The 25,343-nt window shown below is 34.8% G+C and overlaps 1 protein-coding gene across 1 annotated transcript in view; it reads left to right on the top strand.

Annotated features, from left to right (window-relative positions):
* The first annotated feature begins 22,234 nt into the window (after window positions 1-22,234).
* The window catches only part of LOC145255633 (thioredoxin domain-containing protein 17-like), a 42,508-nt gene continuing 39,399 nt past the window's right edge, over window positions 22,235-25,343 (top strand). The window contains exon 1 of the mRNA XM_080114162.1: window positions 22,235-22,816. Within this exon, the coding sequence (XP_079970288.1) occupies window positions 22,678-22,816 (139 nt within the window). The 5' untranslated portion in view covers window positions 22,235-22,677. The remainder of the gene's footprint in view (window positions 22,817-25,343) is intronic.

Genomic DNA, 25,343 nt, shown 5'->3' with positions numbered 1-25,343 from the left:
TGGAATACTTCAGACTGCTTTTGGATTATCTTGCATGAATCGAGCATCAGATTTTGAGTGGCATACGAGATTCGAGGAAGGCACGGAGTCTGTGAGTGATGATGAGAGATGTGGGAGGAGTAAGAAAGTCAGAACACCAAAGTTGATTGGTCGAATAAAGAATGTCATGGATAAAGATCGTTGTGTGTTTATAGAGACAATAAGTGCAAAGTTTGATGTTAGTGTGGGAACTGTACACACAATTATTGATGAGGAACTGAAGATACAGAAGATTTGCGCAAAGTCTATCCCAATGCATAAGTCTGCAATTCCATCCTTGTCACAGAGTATTTGACCAAGATGGGTATCAAGACAGTTCCTCACCCTCCCTATCGTCAAGATCTTGCTCTCTGTGACTTTTGGTTATTCCCTAAACTCAAGGAAAATCTAAGAGGCTGTTATAAGACAATTGAGATGAAAGAGGCTGTGATGGGGGCCATTGACATGCTTATACAAGAGGACTTCTATGAGGGCTTTCCAGTTGTTGGAACGGTGCAACAAGTGCATTGCAGCCGGAGGAGATTACTTAGAAGGAGACTAGAGGTCCATGTATGTACTATCAATAAAAGTGCCCATACGAAAAAGTCTAGAAAGTTATTACAAATAAGACGGAATCAGAGCACAAGTCTGCTATGGAAATAACCCGAAGAGTCACCAAAAATATTCCAAGATATACCATTGCAAAAACTGGGATAATGAACTAACCAACAGCATGCCAAGTAATTTCTGGATGAATTAATCCAGGAGTATAAACTGGAAGAATGAGCCAACCAACAATGTGTCAAGTATTTTCTGTACGAATTTACTCGGGACTAGATAGATAAAGAAAGCTCTATAAACTGGCTAAAAAGAGGATCGGTTCACTGTGATCAGGAGAGGATTATAATTGTTGGCCAAGATCAAGACCAATGATTAGGACAATAGCATATTCTTTTCATTGTTTTAGACTGGCTAAAAAGAGGATCGCTTCACTATGATCAGGATGGCCAAAATCAAGGATTGATGACCAATGCTTTTAAAAAGATGAGTGATCTCAGCAATGACAACAAACAAAACCAAAGCAAAATATGATAAAAGTAAAAATAAAATAGATAAATCCCATAATTTATTATACTATACCTGTTCACACTGAAACACTTATCACAATATTCTGTGGATCTATATTAAAAAACCTTGTTAAACTTTGTGACATATTTACATTCTATGGAGGTCAGGTGCGAATGAACACCCCATAATTTTATTATACCATATTTCTTCAAACTGAAACATAATTATCAAAGTATATTTACGCAGATAGATATGAAAAGTCTTTATTAAAGTTTGTGCCTATTTCCATTCTATGGAGGCCAGGCGCGAATGCAGACCCCACAATTTTATTATACCGTCCCTATTTAAGTTAAAACATACTTATCAAAGTATTCTTATGTACATCTATATCAAAAACTTGTAAACGTTTTTTATTTTTAAATTCTTTATTTCCATACTTTGTGGGCCAGGCGCATACGCAGACCCCACAATTTTAATGAATCATCATTATGCCAGATCAAACATACCCATTCCTGTGTCTCGATACATCGTCTATCATTATATGTGATCAGTTTTCTATAATAGTCAACCATATAGGAGCGTATTCGTGACCGGACACACACACAGACGTTCAGCTTTATGTTATAGATATTGAAGGCGCCTTCAATAAGTTTCCAGAATGGAATGCTTCAGACTTCTTTTGAACTACCTTGCATGAATCGAGCATGAGTTTTTGAGTGGCATAAGAAATTCAAGGAAGACAGGGAGTCTGTGAGTGATGATGAGAGGAGTAAGTCAGAACACCAGAGTTGATTGGCTAAATAACGAACTTCATGGATAAGGACCGTCCTGAGTGGACAGTTTGATATCAGTGTGGGAACTGTACACACAATTATTCACAAGGAATAAGTTGTTTACATTGGACTTGAAGACGGCCATATTGTAGTCAGCTGAAAAGTAGGTAAATGGAATAGAGTTCCACAGGCATGCAGTTCTAAGAAAGAACCTTTGTTCATGGAATCTACGTTTAGGTTTAGGCACAGATAAAGAGTGGGGGAAATTATTGATAGTGGTTTCAGGTAGATGAGTGTTTTTTGTGAAAGTTTGGCGTGGGGAGACCATACATTGGAGCTCAGATGACCACTTGCCATGAAAATAACGATAAAGCAGAGACATGCTCGCAAGTCTCTTCTGTGAGAAAGAGATTGCAGGGAAGAGAAAAGGGCATCCCCCACTAGGCTATGAAGTCTATTTTGAACTCTGTCAAGGCAGGATAAAGTCTTTTCAAGCATGTCCTGCTCAGATGTGGCAACAGTACTCCATCCTTGTATGTACCTGGCTTTTATATAGGTAGAGAATTGCATAAGCAGTCAGATATCTACTGGCTCAATAGAAGGATCTCATCATTTTTCCAGCGACCTTGGCAATGGATTTGATGTATGTATTCCCTTTCAGATCAGGAGTAAAGGTCAAGCCTAGAAGCTTGTCAAAACATGGAGCCTCCCCAAGACGAGAGTCATTCATTTCAATTGATGCCAGATAGGGATTAGAACGTTGATGATGTAAAGATTGAAGCTTAGTTTTAGATGCATTAAAATTAACCAGCCACCTCTTTCCCCATTGTACGATGTGCTCAAGATCAGAGGAGAGAGTATCAGAAAGAACTTGGTCATTTACGGCCTTTGATGTGTTGCCATAGATAGTAGTGTTGTCAGCATAAATTTCTACGAATGATCTTAGGTTTGATTTGGAAGATCATTAATATAGATCAGGAAGAGAGTTGGGCCCAGGATGGACCCCTGAGGGACTCCAGCATTAATACTGTGAGCTTTTGATTTCTGCCCGTCAACCACTACTCTTATGAACCTATCAGAGAGAAATGATTTAATAATTGAGAAGATATTTCCAGCTGTACCATAGCTGGAGATCTTGTGAAGTAGACCTTTATGCCATACCCTATCAAAGGCCTTTGATATGTCAAGAGCAATTGCTCTAGAAAGGAAGCCTCCATTGGGAGATTCGCTAATCCTGAGAGATAACCGTTAACACATCTGCTGTAGATCTAGCAGAACATAAAACCATACTGCATGTCACTAAGAAGGTTATTTTTGCTGAGGTGGTTGACTACTTCTCTATTTAACACACATTCCAGCAACTTACTCATGATGCACAGGAGACTTATTAGTCTGTACTGAGAGGAAGATGAGCGATCACTTAAATACAGGACATACTGATGAGGTATTCCAGGGTGTTGAGAAGTAATTCTGTTTTAGACAACGCTTAAACAGCTTTGTAAATTGAGAGCTAGTTCTGGTTGAAGCTTTTTGAGCACTAAAATTGGAATGTCATTAGGGCTAGTTGCATTACTGGAATCAGGGTTTTTGATTAGCTTGGCAACATCACACATAGATATTTGTATATCGCATAGCGTGTTTTCTGATACAGGAGAAAATATATGTAAATATTTTTTCATATAAGTCTGGTGAAGATGTTTTTTAATAAACATATAATTTTTTATATATTTAATTTTTTTTCAATATATGAGTTTCAAAATCCACTCCAAATTAATTTCAATTTGTGAATAGAAATAGTTTCTGGAGACAAACAAAGCAAAAAGAAATTGCTTATGCATCATGAAAAATGTATCCAAATGAAATCTTATTCTAAAATTTAAAAAGGTGGTGGTGGGAGAGTCAAAATTTTAAAAAGTAAAGAAAAAGAGAAAAAGAAACGAAAAGGAACAGGGAAAAATAGAAAAATAAGGAAAAAAAGAGATAAGACGGGGAGAGAAAGAAAAGGAAAAGAGAGATTTAGCAACGTCATCTACGACTTCCCAAACAGATATTTTGACTGGGCTCAAATATAGGTCAAGGTTCCTAGACAGAAGCATATGAAGAAGAAAGAAAAAGAAGAGAAGAAAAAGAAAATCAGGCAATGTCATAAAGAAATTTCCCGCTTAAATGTTACTTAACCTACAATTTATACATCTAGTATATATGGTAAATTTTCACAACTTTTATAAGTATCAATAATATCCTTTTAATGATAATATTAAACCGAAAATTTGAGTTGAGAACAGTGGCCAGTTTGACAGTTGAATGCAGATCATGGCTCGGAGCAGATAGAGATGAACTGATGAACACAGCCTCAGCAGATGATGCAGATATTATCATTCAGAGGGTCGATAGTGTCACACACACCTAGAGTTTCACCAATATCTACTGAAGATGTTGGATTTTTTGTTTTTTGTGTTGTTTTAATTTTTTTATATTTGCGAGCAACCAACAGCCACCAATATGAGAGAAAATTAGTCAAAAGAGAACATGAAACAGAAGACCATGGAAACATTGTTAGGGTTGGTGTTTGTTGTTGAGCGGAGAAACATGGTCCCACATCAATCCAGAGTAATCCTTTTTGGGAAGTTGGATTTTATATATATAAAAATAAAAAAAAATTGACCTTGTATCTAAGTCTACTCTCATTTGGAGACAAATAGAATCTCGTATTATTTGGATTTATCAGACTACTGTTTTCATCACGTTTTGGTCGATGTAACCTCCGGCCTTCTTCAGGTGTACCTTGTCAAACATTGTGAAGATGAGAACAGTCGTCTGATGAATCCAAATAATACGTATGACCAACCCTCATCTAAAAAATTCAGAAACATTCACCAATATCTACAGATGTTAGATTTTTTGTTTTTGTGTTGTTTTATTTTTTTTTTTATAGTTGTGGGAAATGAAGATGAAGAAGGAAACCACAAAAACAACACAGAAGTCGACGACATTGTAGAGTGGGGGGGGGCCACAGGGTTTTATCACACATGTAAACAGCCTAAAATAAATTGGTGGTAAAAAGAAATATAAATTCTATCATTATCGGTTCTCTTACTTTATTTTATTAATGTTCACGTTGAGGACATCAGCCACATTGATTGGCCCCGTCTGGGTAGCTGGTTAGCTGTACACAAAGCAGATTGCACTCCATTTAATAATTGAAACATTCACCTAGGGTCGTTTGGGTCAGCTTTTTCCAACAAGTTCAGTACGTCTCAACCACTGACCAGACACCATGATCCAACGGCTAGGGATTTTATCACAAGCCCCCAAAATCAACAGAGATGTTACCCAGCTCCAATATGAAATAGAGTTTGTCTCAAAGCTGTGTTCATGAGCAGAAGTTGATTCATGAACGAAAACATGGAAATAAAATGAAATTTCATTTTTTAACTCACCATTTTAAAAAATTTTTCTTAAAATCACCGCTTTTTTTGGGTAATAAAATAAATATTTGAATTTTTTGGTTTGTTCAATTCTCATTTATTTTTAAAATTATTTTATTCCATGTTTTTATATCAGCATCTCCATTTTTCACCACCTTGTTTTTCTTAAAAAAAAAAAAAAAAAAAAACTTTTTTTGGATAATAATTGTTGCAATATGTAAATTTCAAATCTCACACATCCTAGAATTAAACAATTAAAAATAAGTGCTACAAAATATTTGAAAACATTGACAATAAATGGATGCTATGGAACATAGTATCTCGCCAAATTTATTTGGTCCCACTCTCTCTCTCCATATGAATTCTGTCAACATGAACTAAGTCTGCGATGTTCCATATTGTTGCCTCAGTTTTCTCTTCGCCTTCATCCATGTGTTCTCAATTAACTGAGTGTTACTCGTGGAATCATTGGGATCCACAAAGTTATGTTCATGCAAGACGATGTCATGGCTGTAGATCGCAAAATTAATCTTGGATATGCCTGCATAGGCCCAACACCCATCACTAATAATTCTGGTCCCTGGTAGTATCCATTTTTTTATTAAAGGAATGAGGGTTTCAGCCTTTCTGTCTGAAACCTCTTTCAGAATGCATTGACCAGACTCACGTTCAACAGTGCCAAACACGCAGTAGTTGGATCTTATTGCTTCTTGATGGTATTTTCTGTGGAAAAATTTGCTTTCGTTGATTTCCATTTTCTTCAGGTAGCCATCCTCAATGATGCCCTCTAGTTCAATATGGTTTGATTCTATGAATTGGTGACATGTCTCGTGGAGAAAATTGCCCCCATCTATGACCCGTTCGCAACACACTCGAGTCTCTTAAAATTAGCCATAGTGGATAATCCATAATCTACATGTAAATTATTGAAATAATTGTTTGTATGGGAAGATTACTATTTTCAAAAAAAAAAAAAAAAAAAAAAAAAAAAAGAAAAGGCCCCTCTGGATTGGACGATGAAATCCATCTTATCAACAAGATCATCATCTCCATCCATAACTGGACTGCGAATTAGATTGTAATGCGCATGGTGAGTTACATACGTCACACGTTCTGGAATTGGCTATTAACCAACATTTGCCAACCCATTGAAGACCTTCAAGATTCTTGGCCTTTTGGCCAAGATCAAAGTATAGTATCTGTTTCGGCAGATACTGCAAGCAAAGACCATGTGGGGGCAACCCCACATATAAGACCTTGGTCAATGTAGGGGCAACCCTTCATACCAATTGCCACTATCCAGCTCCCCTACTCCCCGGGGAGCTGGTCCCCATTTCCCCTTCATTCCTCACATTAAAAATTAGCCTTGTGCCTAATTTGCTCGGTGGGGGAACAAATAAATACCAACCCATTGAAGACCTTCGAAATTGCCAGTCAACTTCTGACAAATTTCTGAGATTGTCCTTTTTTCATTTTGCATGAATTCATTGTCATATGCATTATTTACAAAAGTTATTCGATGCATTGTAAGAGCCATTAGGGTAAGTTTTGTGGTTACAAGTGTGTAAAATGTGTAACGGTTACAAGTGTGTAAAATGTGTAACGGTTACAAGTGGGTAAAATGTGTAACGGTTACAAGTGTGTAAAATGTGTAACGGTTACAAGTGGGTAAAATTTGTAAAGGTTACAAGTGGGTAAAATTTGTAAAGGTTACAAGTGGGTAAAATTTGTAAAGGTTACAAGCGGGTAAAGTGTGTAACGGTTACAAGTGGGTAAAATGTGTAATGGTTACAAGTGGGTAAAATGTGTAACGGTTACAAGTGGGTAAAATTTGTAAAGGTTACAAGTGGGCAAAATGTGTAACGGTTACAAGTGGACAAAATGTGTAACGGTTGCAAGTGGGCAAAATGTGTAACGGTTGCAAGTGGGTAAAATTTGTAAAGGTTACAAGTGGGTAAAATGTGTTACAAGTAGATAAAAACGTACACGTGCTGCTTTAATAAATGTTCTCGTTACAATTGGTTATAAAAAATAATATATATATATTTTTTGTTCTTTATTTTAATCCTACCAAACTATAGAAACAATCTAGAGATTGTTTCTATAGTTTGGTAGGATTAAAAAATAAAAAAAAAAATACTTTCTTTTTTTTTTTTTAAATAAAATATTAAACTTTTTATTTAAATAAAATATAAAAGAAAAAATAAGTTGCTGATATTGCAACAAAAAATTAACACCTTGAATGAACAAACATTTTTAAGGGGGAAAAATATTAAAAGTGGCAGGAACTGCTCTATTTAATAAATTCACGATAAATGCTCAAACATTCTTTTTTAGGCATTTATTAGTATAGACACCAAACTGAAAAAGTGATTATAAAGAACTTTGCAAACGCAGGCATTTAGTAGCAAATTCTTTGAACCGTTTTTTTTTGGGGGGGGGGTGCAAAGAAAAGCTGTTTCGTTTCATTTTGCTAATAGTCAATTGAGAAAAATGGAAAAAAAAATAATCGCAAATGTTTTGTTTGATTTTATATTTTCATTTCCAGTTCAATGTTTTTAGTGGGGCAGATTACTGAAACAATCTTTCACTTGGTGTTTGTATCACTAAGTGAAAGATTTTTTTTTTTTTTTTTTACAAGGGAAGCATCACTTATCAAGGCCCAGATGTCATTCGAGGATAAGTTAAAGAGTGTACAGTGGTCAAAAGGACAATAAGTGTAAATTTGGTAAATTGGATTACTTAAGGGGAATGGCTCATCAATAACTTGTTTACGTTGGACTTGAAGACGGCCATATTGTAGTCAGCTGGAAAGCAGGAAAATGGAAAAGAGTTCCACAGGCATGCAGTTCTAAGAAAGAAGCTTTGTTCATGAAATCTACATTTAGGTTTAGGCACAGACAATGAGTGCAGGAAATTATTGATAGTGGTTTCAGCCAGACGAGTGTTTCTTGTGAATGTTTGACAAGGGGAGGGGCCATATATTGGAGCTCAGAGAAACACTTGCCACAAAAATAACGATAAAGCAGAGACAGGCTTGCAACGTCTCTTCTGTGAGAAAGAGGTTGCAGGGAAGAGAAAAGGGCATCTCCCACTACAAAGTCTCTGTCCCACAATTTGCTGCCTTAATTCAAATTCGAGACAAACTATTTTATGTTATGTTCTCTGCTCCAACAACAACATGGCTAAAAAAAAAAGGAAAAAACAAAGGAATACTGAAGATGAAGTGTAACTTCGAAATATATTTATAAATTTCAAACAAAAATAAATGTTTATTTTCATAATAATGCATATTTTTTGGCTTCAAACGTATCTAATACGTATTTTAGTTTATACAAACTATTTCGTTGGGCTGAATCACACCCATGGTAACATCTCAGTCAACATTTCCCCATTCCTGTAATAATCCAGTCCCTGTTCATTTTGTGGTGGGAGTTAAGTTCTGTGCAGTTCTAGGAGGTCCACCCTCTCAAGCTTTGCCTTCTCTCTAGTTGTCTGAGGTGTCCTCATTGAGGAACGTTGACAGGGCTGCTCAGGCACTTTTTTTCAGATCAGAGTGCCTTCCTCAAGGGCGCTGACTTCTCAATCCCACTTTCCGACTCTGGTGTCGCAGTTCTTGCAGTAGAAAAGAACTAAATTTCTTCCAAAACTGCTTCCATTATGAATGCAAGCCATTTGCGGTTCCAGTGATGGACGCTGTAAAGGTGGGAGGCTAAAATCAGTTCATCAGTCTGCTACACCGTCCTGAACCAGGATGCTGAACTGATTCTGGGCCCCTCACCTTTACGAGGTTCGTCGCTGAAACCACAAATGGCTTTTACCTAATAATGGAAGCATCTCACTTCATACCTCTACGAAACTATCACAAAGATCAATGGCAGAGAGCTACCACACTGTGCAATCCATCTACAGCAGGTTTTTCCAAGGAAACAGTTCAGTCTCTTCCCTACCTACTAGGGGCACAAGTATTTCACGTCTCCATATAAAAAAATAAAAATAAAAAAAGAATTTAAAAAAATTTTTTTAGACTTAACCCTCCTAGCATGGGTATCGCAAAATTACGACATGTCACACATTATTAATAGCAGGCAATACTACATGCATCAATGGTTGAAAACGGCTTTGTTTATTCGCATTGTGTTCATGATGTCAGCAATCAACTAAATATGTACATGATAAAAATGATTATTTCAAAATCGCCGCCATCACAATATGCAAATCAGTTAAATTTTACAATTTATTTTGGTAGTTGTACTTGAATGTTATATACATTGTTTGGACATATAAAAAAATAAAAATTAATCTTTCATGAAAGTCATTTTAAAAAATAGACATAAAATAAAAATTAAAAAAAAATAAATAAATAAAATAAATTTTTTTCTTCTAAAATAAAAAAAATAACAATATAAAAAATAAATTAAAATTTAATAAAAAAGTAAATAATAAAAATATAATAAAATAGAATAAAAAATAACAAAAAAAATAAAAATAAACTAAAATTCAATAAAAAAAGTAAATAATAATATCAAATAAAATAAAAAAGTAAATAAAAATGAAATAAAAATAAAAATCCGAGCAATTAAGGTGTTGAATTGAGAGATCACTTTAGCACCAGATCATGTTGATGCAATAATTTTTCGTTTCTGTTAAGATATACCTATTTACTATGCCTCCCCACGGGACAGAGTTAGACACCAGGGTCGTTTTTTAACGTGGAGAAAAGGTACAAAAATAAAAATTGTCTCAGTCGTGAAGGATTTCTCCTCCACCGAAAGAGAACAAGAAATAGAAGTGCAGCATCTGAAGAACAGATACTACACTTTGATCTTGTCCCGATGATTTTTAAAAAATATATCGTTTTAAGCAAAAACAACATTACATACTTAATTGCCATGTCGAAAATAGTAATATATCCAAAAATTATGTAAAATTCATCAACTAGAAAATTATTATAGTTAAAATTAATTTTTACGGAAAATTGGGTAAAATTGCATTTTTCTTAGACATTATAAAGTAGACGGTAAGAGTCTACACACAGGGGACATAACTCGGAACAAATATTTTAGATTACTTGCTTATTGTTGCAATATTTGTTGTCTATAGCGATAAACTTTTTTTTACTATTGTTCTAATTTTTATAATTTTTGGATATATTACTATTTTCGACATGACAATTAAGTATGTAATATTGTTTTTGCTTAAAACGGCATATTTATTTATTTGTTGACTATCTTAACATACACCCAATTTTTAGTGCTTTTTTTAGGGTATGTTTTACAATCCACAGAGATTTGAAAAAGTGGCCAAAAATTCAAAAATATAACAAATAAATGTTATCAAAGGCAAGATAAGTTACTCTTCTAAATACCGATCCGGAAAAGTTTTTTTGTAGTGTCACTCAATTTAAAACGTTTTTTCGGTCCAAAAAACATAGGCACGGTCAAAAAAAAAAAAAAAAAAAAAAAAAATGGAAAAAATAAACAAGTAGTTGTTTTTTATTTTTAAATAATAATTAAAATCTATTAAACTCCATTGTTCCTGAGCAACTTTTTTTTCTAGAAAGATAAAAACCTGAATTTTGTCATATGAAAAGCAGAATAATATAAAACTTTTTCTACTATTTTTAATAGAATTAAAAATTTTCCAAAATCACACCATTCACCCCCATTTTTGTCTCGGTGGATTTAAATATTTTTTTTAAAAGCTTTTGAACCAATTGATTTTTTTTTTTTTTTTGTCTAAATAAGATTAAGGAGGATTTGCTATAAGAATATGCAAAAATAAGAAAGCACTTGAATTTTGAATAATTCCAATTTTTTTTTATATCGCTTTTTAGACTTGCACAGCAAAATTAAAAAAACAAAACAAAATTTAATGATAGTTTAAAACAAACTACAGAAGCCTGGATAGGACTAAACAAAACTTCATTTAGTTATGTATTTTTAGCATTTGATTTAACGATTAAGTGAAGGGTTTAATTCTTTTCTCATAAGCAATATATATATATTTGTTGCCTACATAATCCCCAAAGTTAAGCAACGATGAGGTTGGCCAGTACCAGATGAGTGACCATTTTGGGAATGCTAGTGGTCGTATGTGTTAAAAACAACTTGAGTCTGGTATCATGCTTGGTCCACCATAGGTGAATTCACAAGAAATTATATTTTTAGCAAAATGTAGTTATTTATCAATTTAAAAAAAAAATTTTTTTCTGCTATTGATTCTTCAAAGCATTTCATATTTAATGGTGTCTTAGCAATATTGGGCTCACTAAAATAAAATTATTAAATTATATTTCAAAGAAATAGTGTTCTTCGCAAAAATAATGAAAATATAATTTTGTTTTCCTAATCTGAAAATAATTATTCAACGAATTTCACACTTCAAAACACAAAAGATAAAAAAATAAAACATTCAAAATTCGAATTTTCAACCTTAAAATGTGATATGTGAGCAGGTTTTTTTTTTGTTTGTTTGATCTACAATCCTCACCCTCCCCACAATACAATATATTTTGTTCAGTTTCGGCTGATTATTTTAAGTATATTTGTACCCACAAATAAAGAAGTGGGGTTTTTAGGCCAAAAAATTATGTCAATTATGAACAAAAATGTTCATTCTACACTTAATAATCAGCAAAAATTTTGCATTGATTGAATAATTATTTGATTTTTGGTAGATTTTTAAGAGACTCCATCAAAATAATACTTACTCCCTCCTTCCGTTTTGGCAGTGCCTAGAAAAACATTTAAATGTTGAGCGGGTAATGTTCATCGGTTCTTTATCTGCCCCCGCAACTAAAAATAGTTTGTCTCAAAGATTTGTTTACAAGCAGAAGTTGATTTTAGGACGAAAACATGAAATCCTATCCTAAGAAAATGAAACAAAACTTCCGTTTTTAGGCAAAATAAGTTACTCTAACTTATGTTTAAACGTTTAAGTTGAAACTCAGTGCACCCGAAACTCCGAAGAATTTCTGCAATCTTGTTATTTTAAGTTAACTAGGCACTACTTGTGTTTCAAACTTTAAAAAAACACCTTAAAATAAGTAAAAATACTAAAAACTTATCCAAGTAGACAAAAGAGTAACTTAGTTTGCCTTTGGTAGAATTTATGCTCGGAATTCTTTGAACTGTTTTCTTTTTTTGGGGGGTGAGGGTGCAAAGATAGTGCCATGATGTTCTCTTCGTTGGAGTCCCGAGAATCGTTCAAAAAGTAGAAAAATAAAATTTTTTTAAAAAATTAAATAAAGCGGACGTTTAAGAAATTGACCCCTCCACTTCTAAATTTCACAATTTACGCTTTTTTTCACATTAATCTAATTGATTACAAACTTAACTTTCAGATTAAAAAAACAAATTCGAAAGAAAAAATAATTTTCATGACTTATCGTCAAGGATCAGTTTTCAATTATAACATTCTACTAAATTGAACACATACTTTGTGGCCAGAGAAAAATATTGCGACTCTTACGTGATCGGTGTTATGTCCCTTGGATCGGTGGGAGTTGTCCCCCTTTGTTCAATGTTTATAATGTAAACTCTCATACGTAAACGTTAATAAACAAGACTTGGTCAGTCGGCCATGTTGGTCTGAACGGTCACATATCCTTGTCCTGTTATTATTAATAGAAACCTGACATAACAATCGGTGTTTATTCCCGGCTAAAAAAAAAAAAAATAAAAAGGGGGGGGGGGTAAATTTTTACTTTCTTTCGAACTCGATGACGACTTAGAGATTTTCGAGTATGCTGTAAACAAATGGTTTAGGAATAAAAACATCTGACAATTCAACGCGTCTAACTTTTCGCATTTGATGCAAACATTTGTTTAACTTGTTTATGGTTAGTCGTACATTTTGTTCGATGCTAAAATAGAATATTACGAACGGGACATTTATAATCGGGGCAGATAAGTAGGTTTTTTAAATTTACAAATTGTTACAAAAGGCAAGAAATTTATTTAAAAAAAAAAAAAAAAAGCATTTTCTTATAGTTAGGATTCTTTCAATCGAGAGACGACATGGATGAAATAGTAGAATGAGGTTCAAGAAAGTTCCCTTCCTAACCCCTCTCTATTTTTTTTTTTTTTTGAGAATAAACACCGGTCGCATAAGAAAGCTGCAATATTTTTACGTGTTCAATTTAGTAGAACGTTATAATTGAAAACTGGCCTCCGATGATAAGTCATGCAAAATATTTTGGGTTTGTATTACAGTACACAGATTCAAAAAAGTTGTCAAAAAAACAAATAAATGCTATCAAAAGGCAAGATAAGTTACTTTTCTCCCTAACCGGATAATTTTCTAGTGTTTTTATTTAATGTAACATGTTTATTCAGCTCAAAAAACATACAGCGATGTATTGGAAAATTAAAAATGGCACCCGACTCTCTTTGTCACGGTAATTTTCGGAAAAGGAGTTATAAAAACCGTTCTTAACATGAGGGGGAGGGTGTTTTGTAACTATTCTACCAAAAATCAGGTAATTATCCAATCAATACGAAATTTTCAGCGATTATTAAGAGAAGAATGAACTTTATAACAGTGTACTTATTTTTCATAAACGATATTTATATATAATTTTCCAATCGGTAAACACTGTATGTTTTTCGAGCTGAATAAACATGTTACATTGAATAAAAACACGAAAAATATATCCAGTTTGGAAGAAAAGTAACTTATCTTACCTTTGATAAAATTTATTTGTTATATATTTGTTTTTTGTCAACTTTTTCGAATCTATGTGTACACAAACCCAAAATGTCAATTCTTAACTTTTTGGGAAAATTTAACATTTAAAATTTAATTAAAAATAGTAGAAAAAGTTCGACATTATTCTGTTTTCTATATGATAAAATTCAGAGTTTTATCTTTCTGGAAAAAAAAAAAAAAAAAGTTACTCAGAAATAATGGATTTTAAATGTAATTTCGTTTTAAAAAACAACTTGATTTTTCGGCCATTTTTGGCGGTGTAAGGTTTAACCATACAATTGAATAAAAAAAAAAAAAACTTTAAACTTGGAAATACGATTTAAAAAATAGCGCGGATCAGTAAGTGCACTAGCATCATCACCACTACCTATATTACTGTGGCATATATTATTTTGCCTTTCATAAGATTTTTTATACATTTGAATTTTTTTTTTTTTTGTGATGTTTGATTTTAGTTTGACAGGTCCCCCTGCAGGCGTCAAGGACTCAAGGGGAGGTTGTTTGAAGAAAACCCGTCGCCGTCACTCTTAACATTTACCTAGAATTTTACCCAACGCTTTTTTTGGAAGTCGAATCTAACGGGCTCTTCAATGTGGAACAACGTACCACTCGGAAATGTGTAACAATATAGCCTTGAACGCTTCTGCACCGTTTGGAGCATTTAAACGTCGCCAAAGGAATTCATCCAGGTAACTTGACAACATGGAATCGGTCGAACCGTTCAACGCGTTGAGTTTGCGTTTTGCATGCTGCCACAATTCTTCAACGTAATCTTCTACTTCCACGGATTCGGGACCCCCGATTACGTAGGGGTCCGTCGTCAGCCAGTGGGTGCAGACACCCCTGAAGGAATGGAACCAATCCACCATGACACGCTGGGATAATCCAACCATTTGAGAAACGGTGGAGACGGTCATGCCGTACGACCAAAAATAAACAATAAAAATGAATTGCTGAAGTGTGAGGTGAGAATTTTCCAAGAACGAGCCTTTACGGATCGACATCTTGACCCTTTTGTGTGTTGGACAACGCCAGGCAACTCCATCCTTCAACTCTTTACGCTTCACTTCTGTCATTTCCCGCGGACAATTGGGACATTTCGGGGGTAAAGATGCAAGGATCCGGCGTTGGCGAAGAAAGCTTTTAGCACTGGTAACGTCACTGGCATGACGAGCAAGCTCAGTAATCAACATGGCGGGTTAATTTTTGAATTTCAAAATTAATTTAAAAAGATAAAAATTTAACGGAGCCGTTAAAAAATAAATTTATAGTTTAACGGGACCGTTAATAGTCAATTAACCCACGTGGTCTTTTCAAAACAGTCTCCGTTTTTTTTCTTTTATAAATAAATCATCATTTAAAACCAAAAGCCATATCGAGAATAAAAGTTAGTAAAATAGACAGACTGTCAGTTGAATTAGTTTTGGCATCGTGTAATGCTATATCAGTGGAGGAATCGTTAGATTTCCATACGAAATGGAAACAAAAATGACGGTGGGGAAATAACTCTGTTCGCTTTATTTTAGAGAGCTATTATTCTAAGGGAGGTAATATTTATCAAATTTGTCCCTCCGTCGCAAGGTTGCAAGATTGACCTTTTTAAGGCCAAATCGTGCGAATTTAGCCCTTTTTTCGAAGTAGTTTGGCCTTCAAAAATTGAATTTGACCTTTTAAATAATTTGGCTTCAATTTGGGATTTTTGGGGATTATTTTGCAAAAATATTTATTTGGTAGTATTTACCTTTAGTCAGTAATTGTCTGTATTTGATCTTCAAATATTCCGCAGACCGTTGTAAATGTGTTTTTTTTTTAATTTACTATTTTACAAATATATATTTGAAAATAATTATTAGTGAAAATGTTACACACGGTCTGGCAGCGGCCACCTGATTGCACCAAGGGATCAGCACACTCTTCAGCACATCCAGGTTCACTTTGGTGTTGACTTTCAAGCCGACTTCGAAGATGTGAGGTGGCATGATGTGACCCTCACTTGAAATCACATCAAAGACCATAACTGTGGCCGGAAACTTTGTTTTCATCACCCTAGACACGTCCTTATTATTCTGATTTGCATTTTGAGAGTGCTGGCAATGGTCCTGTTGTCATAACTTGGATCGGTAGAGAGCATGAGTTCTACAGTGGCACATCTCCGATATTGCCCATTGAACATTTTTTCACTTTCAGACATGATATAAGGCTCCTATCACTCTTGGGATTTGCACATAACTGGTCAACTAGTAGATGGTATGCATAAAAAAAAAAAGAAAACCGGCTTTCATCAAATGGAAATGGAATCAGGTCATCTTTTCTATAGCAACAATTTTAACATTCCACCCTGTAGATCCTGTCCAGATAAATAGTCAATCCCATGGCTGATCAGTCCCATAACTAATTGGTACAAATGAGTTCCATGTCCCTAATTTTATTTTCATTTTTTTTTTTTTTTTTAATTCAATTTTCACCCCAAACAAGGCACAGTGCCACTTTGAAGCAAGGGGCTACTATTAGGGACTTAATTAGCGGAGTCATTATGAAGGGAGATGAGTAGAAAGATGTTTGTTAACATTACACTTGAACTTCTGCATATTAGTGCAGTTGGGAAAGCAGAATCCCGGAAGGGAGTTCCAAAGACCTGCAGTTCTGGGGAAGAAACTATTGGAGTAAAAGCCTTTCATGTTCTAGAATATCTACAAAAGAACCCCACTCCCTATGAATTTATTTTTGACCTCAACCTATCCAAATGGTACACATCTAGGAGGTCACCGAACATCCCTACAACCCCTACCTTATTCTTTTGTCCATAAATATCGTCGACTCCTACTTAGGAAAATGACTTCCTTTTCGGTGAGAGCTTGAAAACAGGATGCATTTCAGAGATTAGAGAGGAAGAGAGGGTCCACACTAACACAATATGATTAGCATTTTTTTTTTTGTTTTACTGTATACTTGCCTCCCCACGAGGGCAGAGTTAGACATGAGGTCGGTTTTTAATGTGAGGGGAAACAAGCTCCCCAAAAAGGGGCGCTCTGGTTAGTAACAAAAATAAAAAAAATTGTCTCAGTCATGAAGGATTTCTCCGAGACCAAAAAAATGTAATAAAGCATCTGAAGAACAGATACTACACTTTGAGATATTAAATCCTTTATTCATGTTAAAAATACATTGAAAATCAACAATAAACAAAAAACTTAGGCATATGGCCAACTCAAAAGGGGGGATTGTGGGTGTCGTTGGTCATCCTTGTCACTCCAGAACTAAACAAAATCAAAAAGTTTCTCCCAGCTAGTATCTTTCACCATAATACCGCATTCACCCTTTCATACTGGGGGACATCCTACTTAACTCCCAATTTTTAAAACATTTTTTATTGACGTGTAAAAACAAAAAAAGATAACAATAAAAATGGTACAATAATTCATTTGTGTCGAGGGCGGGGGGGGGCGATTAGTAGGACCCTCCCAACCCCGTCTAGTTGATAGACTGCCCGTTCCACTAGGTTTGTAAAAGGAATCTGGCTTTTGCGGGTCAGTGTCTAAGTGGGGGTGGCCTCTAGATGGGGGTGAATGGAGAAAAGAAAATTTTGTGGGTAAGGAATGGGGGCCCGAAGGCCAAAAACAACAGAAAAAAAGCAAGCCTTTTTTCTTGCATTTTATTTAGTTTCTTTATTTTTCTTATTGTTATTTTTCTTTATTTGGGGGTATTTTTAAGGCTTCCATTATCTCCCCCCCCCCCTCCATCATCACCTCACATATCGGATATATCACCTTTCATCTTTGCCATCTTGTAATAAAAAAAAAAAATGGAAAACGTTTTATAAATACCATCACATCATCCGGGGATATTTTAGACAATTTAGGTCCATAGAGAGAATGTGGTATTTTGGTAAATGCAACTATTTTAGAGATTCGACCAAGTGGACGACGACTCCCAGTTGAGAAAAAATTTATGTAATTAAATTGTCAAATATTTTTGATAAATAAATTTATGGGATGAATTATTGCTTAAATTAACACAAGGCCAAACGACATTTCTTTTAACAAAACAACAACAAAGGGTTTATTTAGAAAAGACGAGATTGTATCTCAGACTGGAGAGAAAGAAAGAAAGTGTAAATGTCTGTTTTAAGGTGTCGTCTGCCATCAGACTGCTGTCGTCAACAAGTAGCAGTGGGAGGAGTGAGTGAGAGAGGTCTGTATAGGTGGCTTGTTGGTGTCCCTCTGTCGATCACAGCTGAGAACCCAAAGGGCTAAAAATAGTTCTTAAGGGGACAGCTGAAATCAATGCGCCCTGCCAACCGATTGGTCAGTGCGGCCGAATCACTTTGGCACCGGGCATTGATCCGCTTACAGTAAATAGTTTGTTAACTGCTACAAATTTTTTAAATAGAAAATGTATGCTTTTAATATCAATGTCTGAGCGAGAAAAAAAAAATCAACTTTACATAGGTATATATACAAGACCCTCTTGTAGTTTAAGGAAACTAAAATATGGAGAAAAAAATCGGACATAAGAAAAAAAAATAATTTAAAAAAAAATAATGATTTTTAGCAGTTTAGATCTTTTTTATTGAATTACTTCTGCATAATTTTATAAATTAAATGACAAACAAATAAAGATGATTAGAAATGGTAATAATGAAACGATATTGAAGTATATATAAAAATAATTATTGTAAAAGAATTTTTTAAAAGTTAAAGTCATATTTAAGTAGCACAATTCGATTGGTTATAAAAAGTGAAACATTTTAGTTTATTTTAAAATTTAAACAAAAATTGGAAATGGAATTTATCAAAAAAAAAAAAAAAAATCAACTGTTTACTATTGTCAGTTTCAATATCATTCGATTAATATTTCGGTACTTGTACAGTTTAGTCAAGAGATTAAAAAATGAAAATATCGAAAAAAGTTTAAATTGTATGTATCTGTTATAGAACGAAGTTCTCCAAAAAAAAATTTCACTTAATTTCATCAAGTAGTTTTTTTTTTATAGCGGAAAAACATGTTTTTATGAGAGCGCGTTGAAGACAGCCATCTTGGATTTTAAAAAAATTTTGTTTGAATTTTAGAAATGCCAAAGGGAGATAACTCCAGTTAAAGCTCTGACACCCCTTCCCATCTTTAATACTAGCTTTTCTTCCTAAAAATCAAACATTTTGCTCGGTATCATAATAAATTGTTTTTTCGCTGTAAAAAAAAAACTACTTGATGAAATTAAGTGAAATTTTTTTTCAGAGAACTTCATGTCATAGCGGATACATAAAATTTAAACTTCTTTTTCGATATTTTCATTTTTTAATGTCTTGATTAAACTGTACAAGTACCAATATTTCTAATTATCTTTTATTTTTTCGTAAAAACAATCTGTTTTCTACTATTGTCAATTTCAACACCGTTTCATTATTATCAATTCTAATTATCTTTATTTGTTTGTGATATGTCCTAAGGTGGCCTATTATTTGGGCAATCAAAGATAAAGCATTCCAGGAAAGAAAGAAATAAATATACACTGTGGCTTGAATACTGAAAGAGAGGTTTATTTACGCCTTTACATAGAGACAAATACAGTGCATTAACGTTCAAGGGGAAGTCTCTGTTTTTTCAAGGGTCCAGTGAAATGCGATGACTCAGTTCCTTCTGTAGAACGTTCCGGGTTGGTTACCTATCTTCACATAACAGTTTGTCATTTTATTTATAAAATTACGCGGAAGTGATTCAATAAAAAAAAATCTAAACTGCTAAAAATCATTTTTTTTTTAATTCCTGTATTTAAAAAAAATATATTTAATTAAAAACAATCTGTTTTCTAATATTGTCAATTTCAATATTTCATTTTCTGGACATGTTGGATCTGTCGTCACCTGAATTCGCAACTTGCAAATTCGCGTATCTGCCCGTGCCTACTTTGGACACGCAGATCATATGTGACACTTCAACAGATTCACCTAGACCGTTTGTTCCCATGACTCATCGTAGAGCTGTCTTTGACACACTACACAATCTGGCACACCCAGGACGCAAAGCCACAGTGAAGCTGATTACAGCTACATTTTTCTGGCCTAATATGAGGCGTGATATCACTGCCTGAACACGTTCCTGCATTTCCTGTCAGAAGTCAAAGGTGCACAACCATATCCATCCGGGATGATAGAACACTTCCATCGACAATTGAAAGCTGCCTTACGCGCTTACCCTGACCAACAACGATGGAGCGAATACATACCTATTGCCCTTCTTGGCTGTCATGCAGCTATCAAAGAGAACCTGGGATACTCTCCAGCCCAACTTGTCTATGGAGTACCTCTATCGCTGCCAGGTCAGATGCTGATCCCGATAGAACTAGGATTGTCAGATCCAGCTCTGTTTATAAAACAGACTGCAAGCTTACTTTAGTAAGCTCCCATCCATGAAACCTAGGGAGCAGACCATAAAATCTTCGGTCCCCAAAGACATTTCTTCATGGGCACATGTGTTTCTTAGAAAAGACTGTGTGAAAGCCCCTCTAACACCGCCTTATACTGGTCCTTATTGCGTGTTATCACGCACTTCTAAACTTTTCACCCTGGATATTAGGGGCAAAAAAGAAACAGTATCTGCTGACAGAGTGAAGAGAGCTTTTCTTGACTCAGAAACACAAGACACACATATCCCACCTACATTCACACATCAAACACCTGAAGTGAATACTGAAAATGACAACTATGTCACGACTACACGTAGTGGCCGCCGTGTACATTGGCCCACAAAATTATGCAAAACTTTGTATATTTAAACCCCTGTAAATTCGGTTTATTTTAAAAAAATAAATTTTAGCTGGAACTTTCTATTCTCATTACCCCTTTATATATTCTTTCTTCAGCAACATAAACTTCCAAACATTATGTTGCCCTGTGTTCTGTATTTTTCTAAAGACTGCTACCTTTTTATTTTTCTTCATCAGCTTTTCGCCTAAGCAGAGGGTGATGTAGCAGTTAACAAACTATTTACTATAAGCGGATCAATGCGATTCGGCCACACTGACCAATCAGTTGGCAGGGCGCATTGATTTGAGCTGTCCCCTTAAAGACTATTTTTAGCCCTTTGGGTTCTGTAGTGGACTGGTGGATATATTATACATATTCCCCCAGTCGTACAAAACATGGGAAATGATTTGAATTGGGAAAGGAAAAATGAACTGCTTTGAGGAAGGAACGAACAACGCATTTATTTGAAGTAAACGAACTGGAATTTATTTCGTGAAGAAACAAGTGAAAGAAAAGGGTACAACACGTGTTCATGTCCGCGTTCGTCTCTCACTGTTTACTGGTGAGGAGGAAAGTCTATTGTAGTATAGAGAGAGAGAGAAAATGAGAAAAAGTCAATCCAGTTTGGTGCGCGTCTCTCGCTGTTAGCTGGTGAGGAAGAAAGTGTATTGTAGTATAGAGAGAGAGAATGAGAAAAAGTCAATCCCGGCCATGGAGATAGAAAATGTATAAAGTGTACATACTGTCTGTTAGCTCGTGCCCCCTACATAGTAGCAGGGGACGTGATGCGCGCGGGCGCCCCGAAAGCTAACTCGAGAGCTAAGTCGAAAAAGCTTGTCTCTTCCTTTTACAGTTGCTTCCGGTGGTCTTTTGCGCGTATGTGGATTTCCTTTGAAAGGGGAAGTGACGTTGTCCTTGTGTGCGTACATGTGCACGTATGCGAGTACATGTGTGTACGTTAGCGTGTGTGCGTATACACGTGAATGTGAGTGTATATACGCGAACGTGAATATATGTACGTGTGTGGACGTGCGCGCGTATGTTTGTGTGCGCGTATGTATATGACAAGTAATATGGCTTGAAATGTGAACGCGTGTTTTTGTGTGAGACTAGAAAAGGCTTGCGCAGTTCTCAGCTGCGATCGCCAGAGCGACGCCAGCAAGTGAACTATACAGACCTCTCTCACTCACTCCTCCCACTGCTACTTGTTGACGACTGCAGTCTGATGGCAGACGACACCTTCAAACAGACATTTACACTTTCTTTCTTTCTCATTAGCCTGAGATACAATCTCGCCTTTTCTAAATAAACCCTTCATTATTGTTTTGTTAAAAATAATGTCATTTGACCTTGTGTTTATTTAAGTAATTATTAGGAGAGAAATGCACAACATTTTCCTCCTATAAAATGACGCCAATTTCACTATCCAATCAACTGGCATTCTTGTTACGGGTGTAACACGATTTATGTCCCATTTTCTTCTTCATATTTTAGTTTCCGTAAATTGCAAATGGGCCGGGTTGCACAATCTCCAACCACACCTCTTCTAAATGGACACAGCTTGAATACAGTGGCAAGAAGTTCATGACGACTAGAAAAAATCCTAAGATAAGCAGAGACCACATACAGCAACTGGAAATCCTAAATGGTCACCCATTTTAGTACTGACCAAGTTAAACGTTGCTTAACTTCGACGATCTAACGGGAACCGGTGCGTCAACGATGATTACGTCGTATATAGTTACATAGAAAATAGATATAGATTAATACAGAAAATTTTCCATTTGGCCTATTTTTTGGCTTTTTTGTTTCTAAAAGTCTGGCTTCAGTTTCAATTTGGCTTTTTTTGGCCTTTTCCTTTGAAAAATTTGGCTTCAAACATTTATTATTGTCTGACAAAACTGCAAGAGTTTATTCACCGGTTAATCTGACAAGATGGCGAAGCATGTGAATGTCGAAGGCTACGACGAATTTCAGAAAGCTGCTGCCGAACATGCTGATAAAACCGTGTTTGCTTTATTCACTGGAAGTGCTGGACCCGGTGGCAAAAGTTGGTGCCCCGACTGTGTAACCGGTACTTTGATCTTGCTTTCTTTTTAAGCTTAAAAAAAATCGCAGAATACTCACTGTTCTATCTTTTTTTGGTGCTAATGCAAAGAGTGGTCCGTGCTATTTTTTAAATCGTATTTCCACGTTTAATTAAAGTTTTATGATATGTTTTTTTTATTCAATTGTAAGGTTAAAGTACAGAATAAAACATCCTCCCCTCATTTTAAGAATGGCATTTTAAATAATGTTATTATTTCAGCACGGATCACTCTCTGCATGAGTACCCTTTTTTTAAATCGAATTTTTTCAAATTAGATCCAATTTAGTATGCACTTATTGTATCATGCTGAAATTATAAAATTATTTCGAAAGCCATTCTTAACATGGGGAGGGGAGAATGTTTTGTAACTATTCTGTACTTTCACCTAACAAATTTTAAATGAAAGATATCGTAAAACTTGAATTTAACTTAAAAGTGGTTTTAAAAATAGCGCCGTCGCCGTACTATAAGTGGTGGATGACCTTCAATTTTTACGGTATCTTTTGTTGGTACTCATGAACTTATTGTCTCCTGTTTATAGTCTCTTTTTTTCTCGCTCACATGTCCCTATTCCGAATTCGTAGGCATGGGCTGGCATCAGTGGACTTCTTTTTTTTTTTTTTTTTTTTTTTTTTTTTGACAAAACTGATTATAAACATTTTTTTCTTTTAAAAATCCGGATTTTAATTTCTGTCCGATTTAGCCAAAAACACCAAATAGGATGCAAGTGGAGAGGGAGCGGCAGTGTTAATGGCCAAATGTTTACTCGTTAAACATTTTTTTTATGGTAAACTTGTAGATTAATACGTCTGCTGACCCATTCTATTCTCCCCCTCCTCTAGATACGATTCTATTTTTCTATATGCTTACGTGTGAACAACCCCAAAAATAATTACTTTAGAATTTGGAGTAAATAAAACAATTTCATACATAATCGTAAAATGATCCGCTGTTAAAAATATTTTACCAAGAACCAAGTCCGACAGGCAAAGTCGTAAAATCAATCACCTTAAAAAAATAAATAAATTTAAATAAAACAGAGAAAACTAACCAACTCCCTGATTTAAAGAAAAAGAAAAAAAGGGGGGGATAACTGCCTTAAAACGCTAGAATGTCCTGGAAATTGTGTATTATTGATTCACTGAATCAATTTACGTTAAATTTATAGGCAAAATTGATACCTAGAAAATTCGGTATTATTATACAAACACCGTGACAGGGTTAGGGTTAGGGGTTAGGGTTTAGGGTTAGGGTTAATTCGCTGTCACGGTGTTTGTATAAATTTACCGAAAATTCTAAGAAAACTTTTGTGCCAAATTTTTCAAGGTATTCACACGTAATCACCTAAACAACAAAAACAGTAGAATCTGGCCTTTTTGAGGGGTGGGTGGGGATTAATCTACAATAATACTTTCTATTGTTTTTTCATTCTAGTGTTTTATCAGTAACGACTTTTGAATGTGACCAAGAATATTGACCTCATTGTTTTTAATGTTTTTTTTCCGTCTCTAAGATTTGTTATTTGAATGAGTTCATATATGTGAAGCTCTGTTCCAAAGGTGAAGCCTCCTATTTTTTTTTTTTTTTGTTAGCTCCAAAAGTTGAAGAGCTATAAAGATGGAAGTGATACCATTAAAACAAGTAATCTTTTGTAATCCAGAATTTTATTTTTCTACATAGTCAACAGAGGTTTTGGAGGCCATGATTTCTTGAACTGTATGCAAAAGAAACCACAGGATCAACATCGACTATTTATTTGTTGTAAGAATTTATGTGGTTGTCACTGTATAGTTTTACAATTAGTTAATTGTGTCGAAAAATTCCTTATTTTATGCTGCTGGGCATACTACTTGTGCTTGGTTGTTGGGGGGGGGGCTATGTTTTGTTAAACCGACATATAAGAAACCTCCGAATCACATTTTCACTAAATATGTGTGTAGACTGTTTTGCAATTTCTTCAGCGTCAGTTGCTTGTTCAATGGACGTTCAAAAACAGAAACATAGTTTACTTTTGCACTGCTAAAAAACACGTAAATTTTCAAATCTTATAAAATTCTTTGGAGTTAATGCAAAAAAAAAAAATTAAGAAATTTATGTATGTGCAGAGTTTGAACCTACAGACCATGTCATGCAAAAAAAAAAACCATGCTATCAACTTACCCACAGTAGAATTTTCACGGCTCGTTGTTCTATCATTTGTTGCTAAGCGACAACATGAAAAAAATGCCTTTACCGATGATCGATAAATGAAAATAATGGTTTCGATTATTGATTATCGATAATTATCGGGGGTATTCTGAGACAAAACTTAACTAAGATCACTCCCAGATGTATACACTAAAGTTCTGTAAATTTTAAAGAAAATCTGTTCAGCTGTTTCGGAGTCTATAAGGAACAAACTCACACACACGGACACAGTTGCATTTCTATAATTGTGTGTGTGTGTGTGTGTGTGCATATATATAATATATATATATATATAGATAATGGCATTGATTATCTGTAATTATCG

This window comes from Euprymna scolopes, chromosome 31 (assembly GCF_053919585.1).
Source record: "Euprymna scolopes isolate OS-2025 chromosome 31, ASM5391958v1, whole genome shotgun sequence".
Taxonomy (NCBI): Eukaryota; Metazoa; Mollusca; class Cephalopoda; order Sepiida; family Sepiolidae; genus Euprymna; species Euprymna scolopes.
The sequence above is the reverse complement of the archived record's forward strand: the minus strand, read 5'-3'. Positions and strand labels throughout refer to the sequence as shown.